Source organism: Anoplolepis gracilipes, chromosome 8 (assembly GCF_047496725.1).
Source record: "Anoplolepis gracilipes chromosome 8, ASM4749672v1, whole genome shotgun sequence".
Lineage (NCBI taxonomy): Eukaryota > Metazoa > Arthropoda > Insecta > Hymenoptera > Formicidae > Anoplolepis > Anoplolepis gracilipes.
Window position 1 is genome coordinate 3393761 of NC_132977.1, and position 24013 is coordinate 3417773.

The window sequence follows — 24013 nt, forward strand, 5'->3', positions numbered from 1 at the left end:
ATTTATAAAAATAAATATATATTACCTTTCTTTTGACTTTTAATAATATGCTAACAATGTTAATATAATGTTTTAAAATAAAAATGATGTTTATTATAATTTTATATAACGTACAAATGAAACATTTATTTCGATTTATCGCTTAAAAAGAGCTTTATAAAATAATTGGAAAATATAATTGAAAACAATAAATCTAACAACCGCCGACGAAGAATTAAATATATTTATTTTGTATCTATTTCTTATTTTTCACTGTTTTAAACTACTGCTTACATTGAAACTACGTAACGATTTATTCATTAGTTTGTGCATATAAGCTTGCAAATGCTTTATAGATTGTGACGTATGCAATAGTTAACCGAAATTCAATTGCAGTTTAATAGAGTAGCATGTGATACATTAAACAAGTAGCCGTACATTGACTGTCATAAGCCTTTGAGAGAAGCAAACTCAATCAATGATGTTGTCTATCAGGGAGACACGTTTATCATTATTGTTTCGCTGCCCTATTCGCAGGCTGAAGCCAAATGAAACATTGCGTCGAACATTTTGAATGCGCAGAGTGCATTTTACGAGCTTGCCTCGTTTCTTCGGCCTTGTTTAGAAGAAGGAACTTTGATATGTGCGCCGAGGTTGCATCGTTATCCGACACACAATATTCTCCGAAGCTTCGATAAATTTTTGCAAACTCTCGCAATACCGTTATTTAAGGAACAAGTGTGAGGAAACATTATGCTTTGCACTTTTGTTTTAGAGCCGTAAATCAAGTGAGAAATCGAGAGATTGGTATAAAGAATGATGTTTACCCTCACGTTTCTTGATTATATTTTTTATGAAAATAATTCTTTTTAATTTCGTACAATCGTTAGCAAAATATAAAATAAACTATTTGATATAAATTATATAATTCTTAATGCAAACAAAAATTATTAAATGATTGTTGTGTAGTTTTGAATTATAAAAATCATAAAAATTATACCAGTTTCTCTCTGTAGGTTATTTTTTTAACTTATTATATTTCTAGAAGTAACATTTTATTCGTAAAATAATGGAAAAGTAATAAGCTGAAATGTCGAACGGAGGTCGGTAAAATAATGTAAAAAGCATTTCGAGCGTTCAGAATGCGCTTTATGAGGTTGCTATGGTAATGTCTTTAGTGAAACCAGCATAATAACATGAAAGACATCTTTAAGTTTTACGAATTAATAATATGATTTTCATCGTTTTACTTTGCAACATATTGTTCGAAATGCATCCATTTCATTTTATTGTGTGCTTTAAAAATTTCATATGTTTTAAACAATTCCAAACAATTTTTTAGCAACGTTTAATTCTTAAAAAATATCCTAAAATATTTTTAAGTTTAGCAAATGATAAATATTAGTAAAATATATATAAATTGATTAAATATATATTTAAAAATTTTGTAAAAAGGAAAATTATATAATTTAAATATATTGATTGATCGTTTACATATAATATATGTATAAATAATATCAGTATACATTTTTTATTAGCATTTTTTTTCTGTTATCAATATTAGATAAAAAAAACGTGGTAAGAAGTACAGAAGAGTTATTAGATTATGCTAAGAATAAATGTTAAAAAATACATCCAAGCATGTTCGATAAAGTTTCCTGAAGGTGTTGGAACGTTAAACTCATAAAACGCATCTTTCACGTTCGAGAAGTTCATTTTACATTGTTCTACAACGTAGAATATATAACCTGCTTCATACTTTATTACGTCTGCATTTCCTTCAAACATTACCAATTTTACCAACCCCCTTTCAACGTTACAATTTTCTTCAAAATTGCATGGTTCCTTACCCCTTGACTTATCTCAAAATTTTCAATGCTAAAAATTTCTTATCCATGTTTACGAAATACACTGTTAATATTACAGGATGATAATATTGATTACCAGAAAAATTTATTGACAATAGGAAAGAATATTTGACTTAATGTGGTAAAAAAGATTTACCATGATTTTCATTGTATGAATATTTTTAAATAAATTCTTAAACATTTTTTAATTTAAATATTTCATTTGTTTTACAAGAATTATTTTGGAAAGAATTTTATATTATATTATATTATATTAAATTATATTAAATTTATATCATATTTTTTTAAGAATATTAAAATACGGTTATTTAATCCACGATATTTTCTTGATATTTCGACAAGTCTGCATATGTCGACTTTACAAAGTTTGTAATTACAAGAAACAAGACATCGAGCGAAATAATTCATGCAATTAGCTAGGCAAGTCAACTGTAACTAAGATTTAGGAATAGAACTTCAACACGAAGTCGCATTCTCTTACATGTCTCGAAACTCGAGAGTTTGTTCGCGACATTTCTTCTCTCGATGCTGTGTTTTTGACTAACCGAATGAATGAAATTAAACACATATCTCATACGTATCGACCAGACGTATTCTTAGATCCTTCTTTCGCTTCAATGCACATGGCCCTCCTACACTTGATGGTGCACTAAAGCTGTTTATTATCTCTCGACCACGCCATGATACATCCAAAAAAAGCCTGTTCTTACATTTTTGTCATGTGTAGTTAATACATAGCATATACAACACATACAAAAGTACAGTTTATAAAAAGCAGAGATTAAGATATTTATTCAATTGGAGCATCTTAAAGTGGATCTCCTCTAATGTATTTTATTCGATATTTAAGAGATTGATAGAAAATCTCAAAGAATGCTTTATAGAAACAATTGCTTAAATTTTTCATCATTTTCTATTTTTACATATGTCACAATATATGAGATGATGAATAATAAAATAGGTATTATTTGCATTCGAGATTAAAACGCAGGCTTATGCATTTTTTAGTATCTTTCCTATATAAAAAATGTAAAAGTAGATTTTTCAATACATATTACGTATGTGTATAAAAGTCACTGCTTTTGTAATGAATTTTAATTTTGAATACAGATAATATCTATTTTGTTATTCATCTCATGTATTGCGACATATGCGCGAAAGATATGTGGGAAATGACGAAGGAAATTATACATTGAAATTAAAAATTGTAATGGTAAAACTCGTTCAATAAAGTAAAGAAAAAAGCTAAAGAGTGACACTAGAAAAAATTAATTTGCAGTTTATCTTTCTGCAGAAACAATCGTTTACCAGTTTTTATTGTCTGGAAAAAAACGAATAAAAAAAGATTGATTATGATTCTGTGTACACTTTTGTATTTTACAAAGGGAAGTTACATATTAATAAAAATTAGAAAACACTCGTACAATTTAGCGTAAAATAAATAGCGTTTACTGTCACACGATCACGTCAAATCGCTTTGTATTTAATAATTTTCTTTATATGTGTCCTATCACATATTCAAAATGCGTATTAATCACATCCTGAAACGGGGATATATATCTAATAAAATAGATAAGTAGATTAGTTTTAGAATTTTCCGAAACAAAATTTTGAAAGCACGGTTTGGCAAGATTTATTACATATTTTTTCCTCGACCGCAGTTATACAGTTATATAGTTTAAATTCTCTTTTCTTTTCTCTACCCTCGTATTATTAATTTTTAAAACACATATTTATATTAAATTATTATAATACAAAAAACCGCGTATAATATTTTATTCAAATACTTGGAATAATTTCTATTTCCCTTCAACGAAAAAATGTTGAGTAAATAGTTTTTGAATTATAAATGATTGAAAAACAAGCAAGTAGAATTAAATTTGAGAAATATACAATGGATAACTAAATAATTACTCTAAATTAATTTATTTTAAATAAATTTTGTATTTTAACATAATTTTTATTTTCAAAGATAGCTAATAAAAAATTGAAAAACTTTAACAATAACAATCTTTTTGTCATACAAAATTCTCATTTGAAATTGATTAAAAAATTTGGTAATTTAAATATTATCTACTTTATGATACGCAGTAAAAAGTATTTGTTAATATAAAAATATTATATTATATTTTAATTTAAAATTGTTATCAGAATTTGAATTTAAATTGTTATTCAATTTTTATGTCTCACATATATGAATGTATCAGAAGACTAATATGATAATTTAGTTATTAGATGATTATTGTTTCTGAGACGCATTTGTTCCGATAGTTAACAAAATTTTAATTTTAAATTTGATTATTTACATATTTCTTTCTCCTTTTCTACTTTATTTCTATTTTTCCAAACACTTTAATATTATTAACTTTAATATAATAATAACATTATAAATAAAATTGAAAATTTTTTACAGTTTTTCGATAATTATAATTTAATAAGAATAACTTATGAATCTAACAATGAGTTATAATCCATATAATAAAATTAATATAATATTGTAAAAAATATATAAGTATTAAAAATAATTAAAAATAATTAAATATTAAAAACAATTAAAAATTATAATTGATAATTATACACTTGATGTAAAAAAAATTAATTACATTTATATTGCTTTTGTTCTATAGTTTATTATACATATATATACTTATTATGTATTTTTCTCTCTTTCTCTTTTTTTATTGGCATTATAAATAAATATATTGAAATATCTATATCTTTGTCCAATGTTGAGCATCAAAGTACAATTATTATAATGCAATGTCCAAATATAATCAAATAGTATTAATTAAATAAACAGAGAGAGAGAGAGAGAGAGAGAGAGAGAGAGAGAGAGAGAGAGAGAGAGAGAGAGAATAAATAAATTTCTTTACCACTCAAGAGATGTACTGCTGTCTTTACTTCATTATTGCTCTCTGTATTCACTTGCGTAAATATAAATCGATCGAAAAAGCAGCTATAATCACTTGCGTTCTAATTAACGTGACACGATAATGACTTGTCACATCGCATCAATACTCTCAATGATTACCATACGATCATGCATGGTATACATATTTCATATGAGTAAATAATGCAAAAGGCATTCTTTTTACTTAATATCGCGTAATTAATGCAAGCGTGGCTCCAATTCTATCGATTTTATATTTAGGATCGTGGACCGAATTCGTGTTCTCGATGAACAAAACATCATATTAAATAATAATCTCACATTCCACACAAGGTAAACTGCGTAACAAAAAAACAGCGAATACCTTTCGTGTCGGAAACCAAGATCAAGGTTATATCAAACGTCTTATAGTAGCATAGAAAGTACGAAAAATATATATATGTGAATATATTAATCATTTCACATATCTTACATTATCTCATTCTAATATTTGTGTATCCTCTAGTATGATATATACATATATACGTGTGTATTTTTTTTTCTTAATAAATAAGTTTTATTAACAATTATATATGCTTTAACAATGAAATGATTAAAAATCAGCAAATATTTGATTGATTAATTATAACGAGAAACATGAAATGGAAACAATTAATGTAGATATATATTCACATAGCTATGAAATTCGTGTTTTAAATACAATTATTTTGATTCAATTATAATGATAGTTTATTATAATGAATTGTTTATCAATTATGCGAATACATGTTATATAAATTCATATTTGTACGACCCAATTATTCATTCATCTTGTCGATAATTTTGATGCCATTATGCCATCGAATCGATCGCGATTCGGCGTACACAAGCTCAATCTATTTGCGCGAGTGTTAAATAATGAATAATGTTGGTTAATTCAAACTAGAAATACATCTCATTTTCAAAATCGATACTGTGTGATTCATGTATAGATTATGTATTCTTTAGATATGCTCAATTATAATCTGCTTTCCTTTTCCTGTTATTCGCACGTAATCATACGTATCTACTTATTGGTTTGATATATTTTTCACAGAACATATGACGCCCCGCGCGCGCGCGCATGGAGACGAGCTCATCTCGCGGACGTGTCGAAAATACAACGCGAAGATGATACATCTCGAGGACGGAGGGGGGAGAGAAGCCGGCGAGCGTGAGCGCATGCGTCGATCAGCCGTAACATTCACGTCGCTCCCCGCTCAACGCGACTTTCCGAAGTCCCCCACCACTCGGTTCAGTCACGCGCCGACCACCGAGTGATGTGTGTGTATTTTTTCGTGTCCGCCGTGTGCGCTTGATCGCGGTTGTCGTTTCTGATCTTTCGATAAACCGAATTAATAAATTCTTTTCAGGAGTGTCGTCGACTCGGACGATCTCGCGAACGAAAGTACTTCGGGATCGAAGTGTGAATGCGCCGGATCGTTACAGCGGAACAGTTACATTGCGTGCGATTCTGTGATTTGAATCTAATTTCGGCGATGATTATGGATGATGCGTATGCCCGGATCGTGGTCGGCGATCGAAGACGTGAGACGTTACGTCACACGGTTTATTGACAAATTGGCGGGAATCCGCCGGCAGGGCAGATCGGTGTGAAATTCGCGCGAATGCAAATCGACGGAAACGCATCGCTAAACAACACTCTCGACAACATGGCGTATCGTGGATTATCGTGCCGGTACTTTCAAGCTTGATCGAAGCAGACCGGCCGGAATGATCGATCCGAGTTCGACGACTTGGCGGCGGGTGACCCGTTGACGTTGAATGGCGGCGGAATCTTGATCTCGCGGATCTCTCGACGACCGAAGTGCGGGTGGTGTGCGGTTATGTCGGTGCGCTAGCAGTAGCAACATACACGACTGTGTGCGACGTCGTTGTTGAAAAGTTTGACTGATTAGTGTGTGACGATGATTTTGATTAGTGCAACGGCCAGGAAGCGGCGAATAATCATGATCGTGCTGACGGTGTTATTGCTGTTCCTTCGGGCTCATCGGGCAGCGGGCTCCGAACGTTTGGGTGAGTCATGTTTTTTTTATATCTCTCTAGAACTCTGAAACAGTACACTGTTACCTGTTACAGAATTTCCACGAAATCCAATTTTGACGCTGTAACACGAATGTTCGACTCGTGACAAATAAATGTATGAATTTTTAGTTTTAACTTGGAGAGAGAGCATTCTTTTTTTCATTTATTATAATTTAAATCAAATATATTATCTAAAATCAAATATATGTAGATATTGAAAAGAAGAGAGAGTTCATCGAGAAAGAGATTCGCTTTTAAAATTTTAATTGATTCTTAAGGGCTTTTTGCATGGTAATAATTTTTCACATGTTTGTCTGCAAATCTGTCATATATATGTAAATCACGATCGGCGTAAAATATTTATTTGCATACATTATATATCATATTGTATTATACAAAAATTAAGTTTTACAAGATCAATTTTTGCTTCGTATCAACTATTAAATAGTATGCTATAACTTTTTATATTGGGAAAAAGAGAAAATTTCTACCAAAGAGAGAAGGTTTCGTAAAAATAATTAGAAACAATTCCAAGCCCAAAGAAACAAATTTTCATCATTCGAGTGCAACTCGAATGATGAAAAACATTTCTACAAATAGTAACAACATAATAATAATAAACATTTCTGAAGTAAAATAATATAATATATAAAAAATTATATTTTATAAAGAAAATTTATAGTTACCTACTCAACTTTTTTTGCTTTCTAATTTGGATCAAGGTCACAAAAAAAAAAAGAATAAAAGTAAAGGAATGTAGAATAAAAATACTTGTTCAGATTTAATACGAAAATTTAGATTAGCTGAATTAAATCGTATCGTTACTTACTCTGGCTGGTGGCAGCTTCACATGCGTATAATTAAGATATTAGAGAGTAAATTGAGGAAATTGCCGTTCGAGAGATGTTTGCTATATAGCTCGCGTTTAGCCTTCTCTTTCGTGTTGCCTAAGGCACTGCAATAATTAGTATAATCAGACCTAATGATGTTAAAATCGATATCTCGTCTCGTGACATCCGGGCAAAGTTGGGTGTTTATACGTTCTTTTTTCGATTTATAGAGCAAATTTCCCGTCATAAATCATGGATTATTGTGAATTAGTTGCACGACTCAACCACTCGTATAATGAATTCTAGCGTGTAAAGTCGTTTACATATAGATAACAATTGTCGGGCGCGTTTTATGTCCGCACATGCACGTTTGCGATTAAACGAATAATATATCGTGGGATTTGTAAGAACCACCCGATTCTATCCGGCCACTGCTCTATGACAATTTACGACGGTACGTATATCGTGATTGCCAATTTATTGGAGGATTAGCGATTAATTTATCAATAATTGAAATTGAAAGATAAATGTATTTAACACGACGATTTTTCGAAAATTTTTTTTTAAAACTTTTGACAAATTTTACTCAATGATTATTATACGGAAATTTACATACTTATGAATCTGGTTGAATTTTCCGTTGGAATGTTAAAGCCTTGAGTGGTAAACCACTATGGAATTTCAGTATACAAAGTCGAAGTATTAGAGGGTTATAGGTTAAAGTTATTAGCAGGAATACCAAAAGCAGCGTTAACGTGAAAGTTGAGATATTACTTTCTATAATAACGTAATTTTATGTAGATTACAGTTAAATCAATTAATATTCATTTATAATATTTATAATATTCTAATTTTAATTTAAATATTTTTGGAGTGAAAATGGCTTGAAACATATGTTACAGTCACAGAAAAATATTGGAATAATAAATTATATATATATATATACATATTATTAATAATTTATAACAATACACATTTCTTTTCGAATTATGTATTATATAATATTTAAATAGTGTAGAATTAATAATAATTTAAATGTTACAAATTAGAGTTTTTCACATATATATTTATATTATTATATATAGTAATTAATATATATATATATATATATATATATATATATGTATATATATATATATATATATATATAATTTATTTTATTACATTTTATATTAATTATTTTTTATATCGTATATGTTTATATTATATATTTTATCTTTATTTATTATATATTTATATTTATATATTATTTTTTATATTACATATTTATTTTATATTTATATTTACTATTAATATTATTATTATATATTATTATCAATTTATAACAATACACATTTCAGTTAAAATTATCACCCGATATTCGGTGGTGAAAGATTAGTGTTACAGATTAAAGTGTTTCACGATTTATTTCTTCAAGATTTTCTTCGATTCTCGCTAATGCACATCTGGATCGTATTTCGCCGGTAACGCGAAGCTTCGCTGAAACTCTAGAAGCTACGTCCGAAATACTAGATGATGTCAATTGATCAGCGGCACGATCGTAAAGTTGGTCGAAGGTGCACTGGTCATGTAGAGGTGCTAACGTGTGCGAAAAGCGCAAAAGGAAAAGAAAGGGAGGGGGGGGGGGAGAAAAAAGAACAAAGAACGGGAGAAGAATGGACAGTGCATTTACGCGGGGACGGAAGAAAGCGCGTAATTACGCTCGTAAATCTATCGGATGTTTTCGAAGAAAAGAAAAAGATGGCATCTCGCCGATGGTACTTTATCGATAGCCCGCGCGTTTTGATCTCGCTCGTAAATTCTTATTGTAATTGGGGGCGATTGCAGCCAACGGGGTCGGAAATCTCGCGGCTGCCTCACACAGTAGTTTGAAAAGTCACCGCTATCTCTATAAATCGTTCAGAAACGACGGACGCCCGCGGGTTTACGTATGGTTGAAGCCGATCTGCGTGAGTGATACGAGAGAAAAAAAAGCCGGCAAAGAAAGAACTTTTTCTAGGTAATGCGAGAACATTCGGTTTAAAGGACTCCCCCCCTTTTGCCCTCTTTCCCCCGCCTCTCGATGTAACTATCTGGAAAACGTTATCCGAGGAAGGGAGAGATGGATATTCTGAAATCTCTAGGTACATTCCAGATCATCGTGTCTTTTGGAGATTATACGAATTTCAGTTCATGTATCGGAAAATGTGAGATCGACTACATTAAACTCGTAGAAAATTTACGTCGTGCAACCGGCACAAGATTCTCACGGACAATGCTTTATATAATAATGCTGATTATCCCCCCGTTTGAATATCTCCTGTCGTCTTCTACTACTATAAATTGCATAAAATCTGTACGAAATGAGGTCACGAACTGCAGCCGGGAATGTGCACCTATCTGCATTTCGCCGGGGACAATTCTTCCGTGGCCATAATTCAGCGCTGCCGGCGAAAAAAAAAAAAAGAAAAGAACGGACAAGTCGTAATTTTCACTCTTTCGTGAAATAGATTCGAATATTCGAAAATTAATGCAAGATATTTTATATTCGCAACAGTCGCGACGATGAAATACGAGTCCGGCTGTGCGCTTCGCGTCGAAATCTGTGCGAGTACAATTTTGAGCGAAATCTCTGAATTTTATATACTTTATATATCACAGGAGGAGAGAAGAAGGGAGTACAAATATTGCATAAATAGATAATTATTATTTATTTATATGAATAATATTATTCGTTGTGTATAATTAATTTTCATCTTCTGTTTCGATATAATAGGTTATCTAGTTATAGTCGTACGAAGAAAGGGGGAGGGAGTACAAATATAACTATAAATAATATTAAATATTTGCATTGCGAGTATAATTAATTTCTTATAATTTAAACTAAGTAGTAGCAGATTGCTCCGGAATCGCTTACTGTTTACATTAATATATGTAAAGTTATGGATGTGTGTTCATATGAAGTAAAACAATAGCTTGCATGCATAATTAGCTGCTTTATTATTACATAGTCAAATATGATTAAATCTCTTCTATTTTGATCTCTACTTTCATCTCTATAAACATTTCGATTGTTTTTTTTATTATCTGGAAGCTAAGATCGACATTTTTTTACAATAATGTAACAAAACGTTGTAAAATATGTTTACGTTACGTTACATTTATGATACATTATTTAATTTTAATTAAATTTATTCAAGAAATTGTTTAGAATCATATCATTTAGAAAATTCAAGACGAGATTTTCTGTAAAATATTTTTTTGAGGCACTTTATTAATATTTAATATATTACTTTAGGTTTTTTCAAATATTATTAATTCGTATCATATATATGTCGTGTTTCGACATATATACTTGAATGACGTACATGTTTCACGATTGGCTTTCATCATCCGATTTAGATCGACATTCTTCACATTTTTCTTAATATATCTTAATATATTCTTAATATAATAAAACCATAATAATAATGTAATAAAAAAACTATTTTATATTATATAATAAATTGTTTCGGAATTCAATCATACAATTCAGAAAATTGAAAATGAAATTTCCTGTAAAATATATTTTTTTAGATACTTTATTAGTTTGATATGTCACTTTATATGCCTTTTTAAATATTATATTTCGTATCATACGTGTTTTTTGACTTGCTTGAATAACATGTATATTTGTCAATACGTGAATCGCAGGTGAATTCATGATCGACGTGATAAACGCGCTTTTGTCATGTTACTTTCCTATTGACACCTTCTCTCTTTCTTTCTCTCTCCCTTTCACATTCAATCTCGCACATTCTTTTCGGGATAAAAGTTTCGACGGGAGAGCACTTCGTTCTCAAGCTTTCCCATTTCCGTTTCCACCCTCGTCGCCTTACGGTCGCCGCAACAGAACGCCTATTCCTCGACTCTCCGATTCAGCAAAGTCGCATAGGAATAGCGATGGCGTTGCTCGGCTATGGTTTAGTAGCGGTCTACACTTCGCGGAAGAGTGCATTTTACCTATTGTCGGAGCTGGGGCTCGTCTTTCTTTCCGAGTTGAAAGCGCGCCGAATCTACGTATCCGGCCTCCCTCGTGTAAATATCCAGTGTTGCATGTGCACGTCGTTTCTACACCATTATTTGTAATGCCAAGGCGAGCTTTTCGTAATACATATTCGGCAGTTTTGAGATTTCGGGCAATGCATTTCGCCACGAGATTGTATTCGTAGGTATTTTTATTTAGAATGTCTCTTTCGTGTGTCTGTTTAAAATTTTTAATAGTACGTTTAATTGATAATTTAAATTTATTATATTTATTAATTTAATTTTATTTTATTATTATTATTATTATTATTATTATTATTATATATTTATATTCTATGTGTTTATTCTGAAGATAAAATTTTGATTACTTTTGTCGTGCAGGATTAGTCAAAATTAAATATTACCCGATTAGTTTGATTTTATTCGAACCTATTCCGATTTTCTATCAATATTGAAGACAAATAAAAGATTCAAAAGTTGGTTACTTCGAAATTGTGATTCTGGCGGGCGAGATAAAGCGCACAGCTGAATGTTTTAAACATTAGGATGCAAGAGTTCACTCGAGATGCAACGAATGTATTACAACCAAGTCGCTAGTAACTAGATTTGCGATTTTGCGATGATCGAAATCCGTCTCTTGCTGGGCAAAAAAAATGACACGACACGACGTAGCAGAATTTCTCCTTCATTTTGCTTATACAGAGCATTTACTTCTTGGAAAAAAGTCTAGAATTTTGAGAGATTTCTTTGGTATCCGGGAAAATCAGGGAATTTTCGTGGAATTTATTGGTATTCAGGGAATTAAAAAAATCTTTCTGATAATTTTGCTTTCATGTTGTAAACAATTAGCAAACCAAGTAAATTATGCATTTGAAACATATATATTTATTAATATAAAAATGCAATAAAAAATTGACTTTAAAGAAAATTGTATAAAAAAATCTTTAAAATATTTTTTTTTATCTGGAACTTTGAACAAAAATATCTAGGAGATCGGAAAAGTTTCAGGAAATTTTTTTACATGATTCGGAGTAGAGACTTTGTTACGCTCTGTTATATTTCACGAATTACCAATCCTTGATAATAATTAGAGAGATCGCGCAAGCTTTTGGAAATTACACACACGCGCTGTTCTTGCATAAGGATTGGTTGATACGTCATCGCTCGTACATCGTGAAATTAGCGTAATTTCGGTTGATCGGAATTTACGGTCAATTGACCGTGCCTGTTTATCTATTTAGCGACACACGCGGAAACATCTACAATAGATAGATATAATTCGCAATGGATGTAATTAACGGAGAATTATTCGGATCGCGGCGATCGCGCGAATCACATCTCTCTCGTCGCGTTTATCCTTTACGATTGATGAGGTGACGTTCGTAACACGTGAATAACTTTGCAAATCGAACGTGTGCCTCGGGCAGGCTTGCGAGATAATTATTAGCCGTTAATTTACAATCGTTGCTATTTGCCTAATGCCTATTGTATATGCGCATTTGATAATTTATTAATAATAATTTATGCATACAAATAAACGTGACGTACTCGTCGATAGAATCTGCCGAAATAAATCCACTCGATGGATAAATTTCATCTTGCAATTAGCTGATTGTGATTTTTACAAAGGTGCTATCAAAATATCTTCATTAATGTTTACTTTGCACACATACGTACTATTTTTATTCCAAATATATTGCGATGGGAATCGAGTTGCGGCTGTTTTGACACGTTATATGTCAAAGAAATAGAAAAGCGGATGGAAAATTATATCTGTTTGCACAGATTAATTAAATCTATAATTAGATATAGCATTGAAAATATTAATAAATGATATTACGGTAAAGATTATTCTACTGCAGTTTAACATAATCCTTACGGCTTACAACTTGGAGCGCTGTTAATTGAAGAAGTTGATATGGACACGCGGCTTTTTAGGGCATTCGAAATTCTACAACTTTTGTTAAATAGCTCTCTGCTGAGTGACTGAGCTGGAGCGAGTTTCTCAATTAGAATTTCCAACTTGGAGGAAGCTAAAAAGATTACGCGATTCTTGCTGTTTTAGTCGAAACCTATTTTGACCACATGGTTTTGATTGAAGAACTTGGTAATACGACACCGGACTGGACTGGTTTATTTTAGTATGTCGAATACTGCATGCGTCACCATCATTTAAATTTTTCAAGTAAAAGCAAAAGTAACGGTATATTTCATAAATTCCTGTGCAATCAGACAATGGTATCATCGTGTATATTACAAACTTTGTTTTCTATTATTTATTCACGTTAGTGTAGCTTTGCTTCGTAATTTCAAATAATGCGATTTTAACAAGCCATGGGGCTCATTGTATTAAATCCGCGTGATTCTGTTTTAAAAGCTGCATTATCGCGTTAAATGCACATTTGTTACACCAGTAATGGTAGAAATTGAAAGCTGAAGCTGGCGGAATATCCTTTTGCAGGACAAATTAACCAATGCCAATCGCTTTATAAATCGGAGCATACTTGATAACCGCGTATCGCTATTTCGTGTCCATTTTACTGTAAGCTATTCGCAAATTTATTGCGGCTATAGATTTGGTCAAGCTTTTCACATACATACTACGGCATACCACGCGTTTGCTACGCTGCTATTTTAACGATGTCACATCGCGTTTGATTAATCAGATTTGCCCTAAAAGCTAAAAATATTCAACGCCAATTATAATGACGAAAAGCGCAGCTTATGCATTATAAATAAAAGAAAAAAAAACGTAACACAGAATTTTACTATAAGAGTCGGTTTTTGTATTGGTTTTCGTCATCCATCAATATGTCATATTGGAAAGTTTTGCGATATCGTAAAATATATAATATTTTATCAAGAGACACGGTAATGTCTCGCGCCAATATAATTATTAACGCGCGCGAGATTTCCATACTTCTACTATCATTAATAATTTGACGACGTAATAACGTGACAGTATCTAAAAAAAATTTACATGTTATAAATTTTATTTAAATTGATGAGATATTTAATAGGTGTTTGTTCGCTAAAAAAAACCTGGAATTCTCGGGATTACTTTTGCATTCGAAAAAAATCATGGTATTTTATTAGGATTCAGGGGATTAAAAAAAATTCTCTCTGATAATTTTGCTCTCATATTGAAAATAGTAAGTCAAATTATGCATATAAAAAAAATTTTTAGATATATAAGTATCTATGTTTGTTTATACATTTAGTGTCTTAACAAAATATATGCATGTTACAAAAAATATACATATTCTTTATAATTTTTAATGATAAAGAAATGAAAATTTTGTGTAAGTGAAAAATGTTTATCTTTTATAAAATTATTCAGTTTTTTCAGTACATTTACAAATTTAGCACTTGAAACTGTCTTTATATTCATATATAGTTCATATGAATGAAATTTTATCCTTCTTATGAATGAGAAACATTATAAAACACATGCAATAAAAAATTACTTTAGAAAGTTGTATAAAAGAATCTTTTAATATTTTTTCTATATTTGGAATTTTGAAAAAAAAAATTTGGTCAGAATTTTTCAAGGATTTTTTACAGGATTTGAGTAGACACCTTGTTTAACAACACATGCACTTCTTCTCTTTCTCTCTTTCTTTTTCTTTTTCCCCAGCTTAGAATTTTATTTAAATACTTGTTCAACGTCAGATTGTTACGTATATGGACGTAGTTGGACGTAACATCGCCATTTCCATGAGAACATCGGGGAAGAGTAAAGAATTAGGTGCAGCATGCGGGCGGGAAACGGGGGTAGTAACTTCCCGAAAACCGGGAAGAGGTAGCATCAGGATGGCGGGCAATGTTGCCACCGGGATGCGGCGTTGAATCACGGCCACATCTGCCGTATATTAGTTTCCATTTCAGTTTCTCCAACTCTCAAATTCTCCTCTCTTTCGTCTCTCTCTCTCTCTCTCTCTCTCTCTCTCTGTCCGCTTTTCTCCTTCACACACGTGGAAGCGACGACGAGGTTGTTCCGTGGCGTCATTACGTAGCTACTTAAAAAAAAAAAAAAAAAAAAAAAAATACCCCGACCGCAACTGCTTAATTAGAGATACTAGTGGTCTAATTATGCTCGTGGATGGTCTCTGTACGTACTCTAGGTTGCTTCGTTGCACCTAGCCTCAGAGAATTTCATCTGACGGTTTTCCACGCCGGCGAGTAACTAATTTTTACGCGCATTTTACACGAATATGCGCGACAACGTATGTTTTGCTGTCGTCGTGCGAATAAAATTGTCGCGGTCGTTTAGCGCAGCGATAATTTTAATCTGTTAAATGCGAGCAGCGAGGAGTCTTTGATATGCCTTTATAACGGTCATTTTTTTTCACTCGTCGCTATTTTTATTTTGCAATTACATGCGGAATGAATTGATCGAGGAATTATCCGCTTATTAAATTTGACATCCATTTAGCGTATTTCCGATAAATTTTTTTTTATGAGGTCGTTTCTCGAATTTGTTTCAATTTCAAAACTAGAGTTTTTTTTTCTGTTTGGAATTTTATATTCAACCGCTACATGTGTTTTTCACAATTAATATAGGCGATTTGTATGTATATATGTCACGTACGCACCATTTATCAGCTGTGATCTTTTAGAATCAGCAATTTCAAAAGTTCCAGCTGTCTTCCGATGTCTGTAAGGGTTAATATCATTTTTCTGAATGCCTTTAATAGCCGCACTGCTGCGACCACTTTGCCGCGAATGGTCCGCACGATGACACTTTCGTGAAAGGAAAGTCAGGGTAAAAGCATTATAAAGAACCATCGTGAGGAGCATTTTCGCAAGATTGTAGCGCGTGAGAAGAAATAGAGATAAGCTTTTATTGCAGATATATTTAAGCCTGCGAATCAATCTCTGCGGTGTCATGTTTTTTAGAAAGTTATTCAATTTTACTGAATATTCAGAACATACGTTGACTATCGCGTATTCAGACGATTAAAGTTATTTTACAAAGAATCATAGGATTTACCTAATGGGTTGTCACGCGCGAATGTCGGTAGAAGACATAAAAAAATAAAGCGTTACTGAAAGCTCTCATGTAATTGCACGATCAGGCACGTTTTAGCTTTCCAATCGAGCTATGGTGGAAATAAAATTTCGCGCTCCACCTTTAACTTCTCGACTTCCTCCGGCAAAGAATAACTGACGTATTTTATTTCATGGCGAAGAAGAAATATATTCGGGTAACGACGTGTATGTAGATTCAGTGACGACGTGCATCGTGACGTGAATTTAAATGGGAGAAAGAGAGTAAGGGCATAGAATTTTTTTTGAACAGTCAGCTTCTCGAAATTAAGGAACTAGAAAGATCGGACCGATATATTATACCTCCTTTGTGGAATATAATATGATTTTTCGGTATCTATATCTCCGAGCATATGTCATACGACGACATACATATTGTAATAACTGCGCGTTATCATGGTCGACGAATTTACGTTACTACATGTATCACGAACGCGATTTAAATAAAACGCGTTTTGCGCGATAGTCGGTTGTCCTTGCATTATTTATACTTTTCTTCTTTCGTTCGACAATTCGTTTTTCTCGCGATTGACTAAATTACGAGGGTTTCCACTTAACCTTAAGTGATAGTTGCTGTTGGAAAATTGCTGTATCGCAAGGTGCTTCGAATGACACTCTTTCATTAAAAAATGGCAGTTTTACAAATAATATCTATACTGTTGCGTAAATTGTTTTTCATATTTTTCATGCGCTGACAAGAAGGCAGTGTCTTCAAAGCAATATTATATAAATTTTTTTATCGATATTTATATTTTTTACAAGAATGAATGATATGAAAAAATAACACGAAATATTAAAACTCAATAACTGCATAAATTGATATCGATTATTTGATTAAAAATAAAATAAATAGAAATTCTGCATGTGAAGATTGCTTAATTAATTTGTTACTTTTGTGGATTTTTATGATTTTTTGAGGAAAGATGCGATGCTGCCATCCAAACAACATTCGGCTCATTGACCAATACTTCGATTTCATGCTTCGTGAGATAAAAGAATGTACAGCGTTATATAAAGATACTTGTTCTAATTTTCTACTCTTATTTTTATTTATAAATAAAATGTCTCGCAACTGCTTTTGTAACAAGTCTATTCAATAAGTATATTGCCTTTAATAAATTCAATAATCTCAAAAAAATAGATTTTATATTTTATATTATGACAAAAATTATATATAAAATAATAGTTGATCTCTTTTTTAGTAGGTATTTTATGCAACGTATGCGTTCAACAGATTAAACGGTTTCAATTAAATAAATTACCAGGAAATGCTTTTTGATAATGTAACATTCAAATCTTGTAAAATCATTTTCGAATAATTTAATAATACATATTGTATACGCAGCGTTATATATGTTTTTTTATTTATTATAATAACGCATAATCACTGCTAATTATGCAGTTGTTTGTAATAGCACGAAGAGAACATATTTGGAATTATAGTAATTACGAATAAATGATATATGCTGATATATTCTTCATAAATGCCTCGCAAATTATTTTGATGAAAAGCAACAGTGAAAATGTCATGTACGTTTTTGCTCTTATTAGTTACTAATAAATTTAATATGATATTTAATATAATACATCTATAAATTATGTTTATAAGAGATGTCTCTATTTTTAAAAAATGTATAAAAATATGAAACACATATTTATTACGAGATATAAATAATATAAATAATGTTAGGACGAGACATTTTGCATAATATTTATAAAACAGGATTAAAATTAAGCCTAGTAAATATATCTACACAGAAAGGAAGCGAGAAAAAAAGAGAAGAGGGATAGATTTTATTTAAATAAATTTACGTGTAAAAATGTAATATTTGTTTTGCATACAATATCAATAATTTACTTTGGATTTTTTCTCCATATGTTTTACTTTTGAAACTCATTAAAATAATGTTTGGACGAATAGATTTCCATTTTGGCTGTGTGCCATGAAAGGGCGAACGACAGGGGGGAAGTGGAAAGTCAAGCAGAAGGCAGTCTCGCGACTTTGAATATTTTTATGTCTCTAAATTCTGAATTAGTGGGAATTTTGCTGTGTAAGAAACATATTGGAGCTTCTCTCTGAATCCGATCGCTTTATATTATTTCACGGTGAACCCCACTTTTATATTTTTTTGCGGTATTTTATCATTCTTTTATTTGGGGATTAAGTTTTTAGTTTTCCTCGACGTTCTTTAAGCGTTTATATAATTTTTATATTAGTATACAAAAAATTGCATATTTATAAAGATGTGACATACTCTGGTAGACGAAAAGGAAAAGAAAAGCGATATTACTTTAATTTAAAAAGTAATAGAATATATTCATAGTTATTATGAAATTGTTTGAGATATAAAATTAAGAGATTTGAATAAGATTTTTAATTAACATTTTATGGTGATATTAACAAAAATAATGATCTTTTTCTATATTTCTGTATTTGTCGGATTGTAATTGAAAACTATCTGATTAAGCCAAGTAGTTATATCGAATATTTTATATGATAGAGTGCACGAAAGAGTGCATGGGTCACTTCACATGCGAAGGGAAATTGGTCTGAATGCGGATGGAAAAAACGTGTCTATGTTATAAATCAACCTTTTTCCCAGCGGAGGACGTATTCGACTAAAATTTTGCCATCTGGATTCTCTTTCGATGTACGTGAGATACTTCATTACTATCTCGCTTCCATTTATAGTGGGAAATGAGATCCGCGTCGCGCAGCCTTGAAAACAATATCACGGAAATATGTAGTTCCAAATTGCCAGACATTTTACACATTTTTTCGATTAGAGATTTTTTCAATGCATTTGTCACGAGTTCAATAAAGGTACTCATAATTTTCACTCTTTTCTTTTATATTTTCTAATATATAATATAATGTTGCTGAAATAAACTATGTTACATACACTATAATAAAAAACTATCATAATAATAAATAATCAAATATAATTTAAACAAGTACTAAACTTGCTGGAAGATATATTGTTGACATTTCGATGATATGGTGCAAAAATGATATCAATTTCCTAAAAAATTTATCTTATGGATAATCTCATTGTTTAAGCTCTCCAAGTTTTAATCCTTAGAAGATTTTTTTGTCTTTAAACGCAGAATAGAGGGAATATCTTTTAGGATGCACGATGAGATCTAAGATCATGAAATAGCGTTCCAACAGTTATCCATGGGATAAGGATTTCCACGAGAATAACTCAGCGTTGCTCTAGCTCTCATTCATAATCCGTGAATAATAAGCTTCACCCTCGGGATTCTTAATCCCGTATTGTGCATCTCTATGGATTAGCTCATTTGAGTATCCTGCTGGGTTACGCTGGATATACATAAATAGCAGTAATCCACGTGAAAATATGAGAATACGAAGAGTTTACTCGATATGAAAATATTTACGTAAATTGTTTTTTCACACGAAGATACAAATTTTTTCTAAAATAAATTTTAATAAGAGATCGCTTTCGAATATTGTAAAATATTATGTAATTCCCTTCAGTCTCATGATCCCTGATTGCATTACGTCTTTGCTTTTGAAACACCGGAAGAACGTTTTTGCTTGCAAAATCGGATTCGAGAAGCGCTTTAATATCGTGCATCTATACTTAATCCAGAAGTAACAAACTCTATCTCGACGATGACACTTCTTAATCCTCGCATTATCCTACGTGTCTACGGGTCAGGCAGGCACATCCTTTCAAGCTCTTATCCCTCGTGCTCGCGGCAAGGGGGGGGGGGGAAACGCGGGGGGCATTTCATAAATCCTGGCACAAAAGATAAGTGGGCCTTGAATATCTCTCCCGTACCGCTTCCTTGGCAGCGGTTCATGACTTGCCAGAGTCTTCCCAGACATTTCAGTGCGATAAACGGAACGAGAGCTATGAGGGCTGTCCCAGTTTAAAATAAAAAGCTTAATTAGTATTAAATTTTTTTTTTCAAACAATACTCGATATAATCCGTCTTACGTTACTTTGAAGCGATATGGATTTATAGGATATCAGCTTAAATTACTCGTCGTTGTCTGAACTTTTTATATCAGCATTTCTGAAAGTATGAAAATCGAATAATAACTTTGAAATTAATTCATAGTAGATATAATAATAATAATTTAAAAATTTGTTTAGGGTATCACTTTGGTCTGCTATATTAAATACATGGAGCAAATAATATATAGTTTTCCATGGGAAAAAAATATAGATTTTCTTATATTATCAGAAAGTGTCAAGGGGATGAAATCAAAGGGAGGAGATAGGATGTCCAAATTTTATAGTAGCCTATATTTTTCGTAGAATTCTAGAGAATAATTATGTAAAATTTGGTCCGATCAGTCAAAGAGTTTAGAAGTTTGTAGAGAACATACATACATGCAAACATTCTATTTTAATCTCTGTCGAGTTGGCCCCCCCCCACCTTGCAAAAATAAAAAACCAATATCTCTCCGGCACAAGTGACAACTATATTAAAAATAAATAAAATTAATTATTCTGCAACTATATATTGTTTATCGATTTATGAGCTCGCAAAATATTTGCATTTCGATTATTGAACTGCAATTTGTCTTGCAAAAATATTATACTATACATATATTTATATATATATATATATATATACATATACATACATATATTTCTAAGTTATTATATTATTATATATATTTTTACTGTATAATAAAAATTAATTTTTTAATCAATAAAATATGTAACTTAATAATTTTTTCATACTTGGCCATGTTAACTATAAATTTAAAAATAGTTTAATTGTGTAATTTTTAGTTTTTTTTTTATTTAATTTTTATATTTATATTTTGATGAGTTTTAATATAATATATATTCTCTTTTTAAAAATTATATTTTTTATGAATTAAATATACATATAATACTTGTATAAAATATAATATGTAAAATACAAAAGTAGATATTTAATTTTAAATACTATTACAAAATATTTAATAATTTTTCGTAAACAGTACGTATTGTTAAGCAATATTAAGTAATGCTTCTGTGTACGTATAATATTAAATATAATATTAAATGCAATATTAAATATAATATTAAATGCAATATTAAATATAATATTAAATAGTATATAATAATAATTGTATCGTAAAGGAATTGCAGCTCAATAATCGAAATGCAGGTATTTTGCGAACTCATAAATCGATGAACAATATTTACGCACAAAATAATTAATTTCCTTCATTTTTAATATAGTTCTCTTTTGTGCCGGGGAGATATGGGGTGGTTTTATCGTAAAAGGGGTTGAGGTAAAAAATCAAAACTATATTAGTTCGAAAGCTCATAAATAGTTCCTAATTTTGCCGCAAAGAGTGTTTCGATATTTTTATTTTTAAGCGATAGGGGAGGAGGGCTGAGTCGACGTTGAGTCAGCTCCCCTATCAAAAATATTAAATTCCTACCCTATCGAGCTCAAAATTTTTAATTAGCGGTATGAAAGCTCATAAATAGTTCGTTAATATGCACTATTAGTTTTTTATTTTTGCAAAGTGGGGGGGGGGGCGCTCGACAAGGGTTCTATTTTATATAATATATATAAATATTACTTTTCTATAAAATGGATATTTTCTTGATAGTTGTACTTTCTGTGATGCTCCGCGTATTATTCAAATAAATTTTTCATAAATTTATTGATCTATAAATTATAAGTTATTTATTATAGTTTTATAAATTTTTATTTAAATTTGATAAAAGTTATATAATCTCTCTTATTGTTTATATAAAAACAATCGAGAAGTAATTTCTTTTTCTATGAAATATAATATTTCTAGAATAATTATTTTTTGCTTTGTTGAAATTTTACAGTACAGTAAATCGCGAACTCGCTGACGTTATCAATTTCTTGCTCTGCGAAAAAAAAAAAGAAAAATGAAACGAGTACTTATTCAGGCTATTGAAGCAAAGAAAAAGATAAGGATAAAGTCGATAAATAGACTAGACTCGTGGTCTCTCGTGATAAATGTAAGGTGACACGTGACCGATAGAGGAGCGGAAGAGTGACGCGCGACAATGGGGGCAATGTCCATAAGAAGAATTGGGTCTGACAATGAGTTCACCAGTCAGTGGAGTACCAGTTTGCAGTTACCTGAACGATATGAAGCCATAAACGCGATAAAGAGCCGGATGTGCTCTTCGACCATATACGTTCGACAGAGAGCGAGAGAGAGAGAGAGAGACGTGAAACGACGTAATCATAGGCATCGATCCGGTTTCTGGAGTACCGTAAAGTTATCATGTATCCCTCGATGCTCTTCGGTACTCGCCACCCTTGAGGCGTAAACGTTCAGGCTGCAATTTGCGAAACATTCGTCGTTATCTCGTTGGACGCTTTGCATACAAACGATCACGCCCGCATTGCCCGCCGGATGATTGGCCGATCGACTGTTTGTTTTGGAAATTTCACCACCGTTCTGAGTTGGTAGGATTTATGAGGGTATTTAGGGAGTTTGCGTGCAGTTTCTTCTGCTTCGAAACACGTGCACGTCGTAGAGTATCAATTTTTTTAACTTGGCATGTTTAAGATGTTCATCTTTTAACGTGTTTTAAGGATATTACTTAAAAATATACTAAATAATTAATACACTCTCTTCGAGTAATTCGTGTCGGTAATATTTAATAATGGCTCTATTAATGTTTGCGGCTTGATGGTACTTCACTGACTTTCCCGTAATACCTGCTAATAATGGCTAATCCCTTGTTGAATTTAAATTGAAAGTAATGCTTACTAATTTATAGTAATTAATCTCAATCTTGTGCACGAAATTTATCAAGAGTTTATCCTTTGATGCATAATAAATGAGCGAGATTTTGAAATATTCCTAAATAAATAAATGCTTAGGTATTTGCATTTCGAGAAAGTTTAAGGATGAAATTTTAATTTGGCATCATGATTTGTTTATTATGTTTTTTGGCACCTTCTAGTCTGTGAAAAAAAGTCGCAGATATATTTTTCTCATAAAACAAATATTTCATTAAAAAAGAAAAAGAAATTTGATGAAGAGGAAAACGTGAGGAATTTGCAGATACTCGGATTGAATTGATGCAGAAAACTTTAAAAATATCTAGAGGCATAAAAGAAAAGAGCAACATAAATAAGAAAGATGGAGTTATAATCACGCTGAAACTTTATTTTAAAAGGATCATCATCTCGCGTTGTTAATCAAATTTCTGATGAGATCCCATGATTGCGATGAATCGTACAACTTTACATTTAAAAAAAAAATAGTCTTCCAAATATAGCAGAAATTTTCTGGGTGCGAAAAATTAACTGAGGTAGATAAATAATTAGCAAATACTGTGATATCGCATACG

At 31.3% G+C, this 24013-nt stretch overlaps 1 protein-coding gene across 4 annotated transcripts in view; it reads left to right on the forward strand.

Moving 5' to 3' along the window:
* The first annotated feature begins 6027 nt into the window (after positions 1-6027).
* Positions 6028-24013, forward strand: part of LOC140669073 (uncharacterized) — a 188181-nt gene continuing 170195 nt past the window's right edge. For all 4 annotated transcript variants that reach the window (XM_072898561.1, XM_072898564.1, XM_072898563.1 and 1 more), the window contains exon 1: positions 6028-6792. In XM_072898561.1, the coding sequence (XP_072754662.1) occupies positions 6684-6792 (109 nt within the window). In that variant the 5' untranslated portion in view covers positions 6028-6683. The remainder of the gene's footprint in view (positions 6793-24013) is intronic.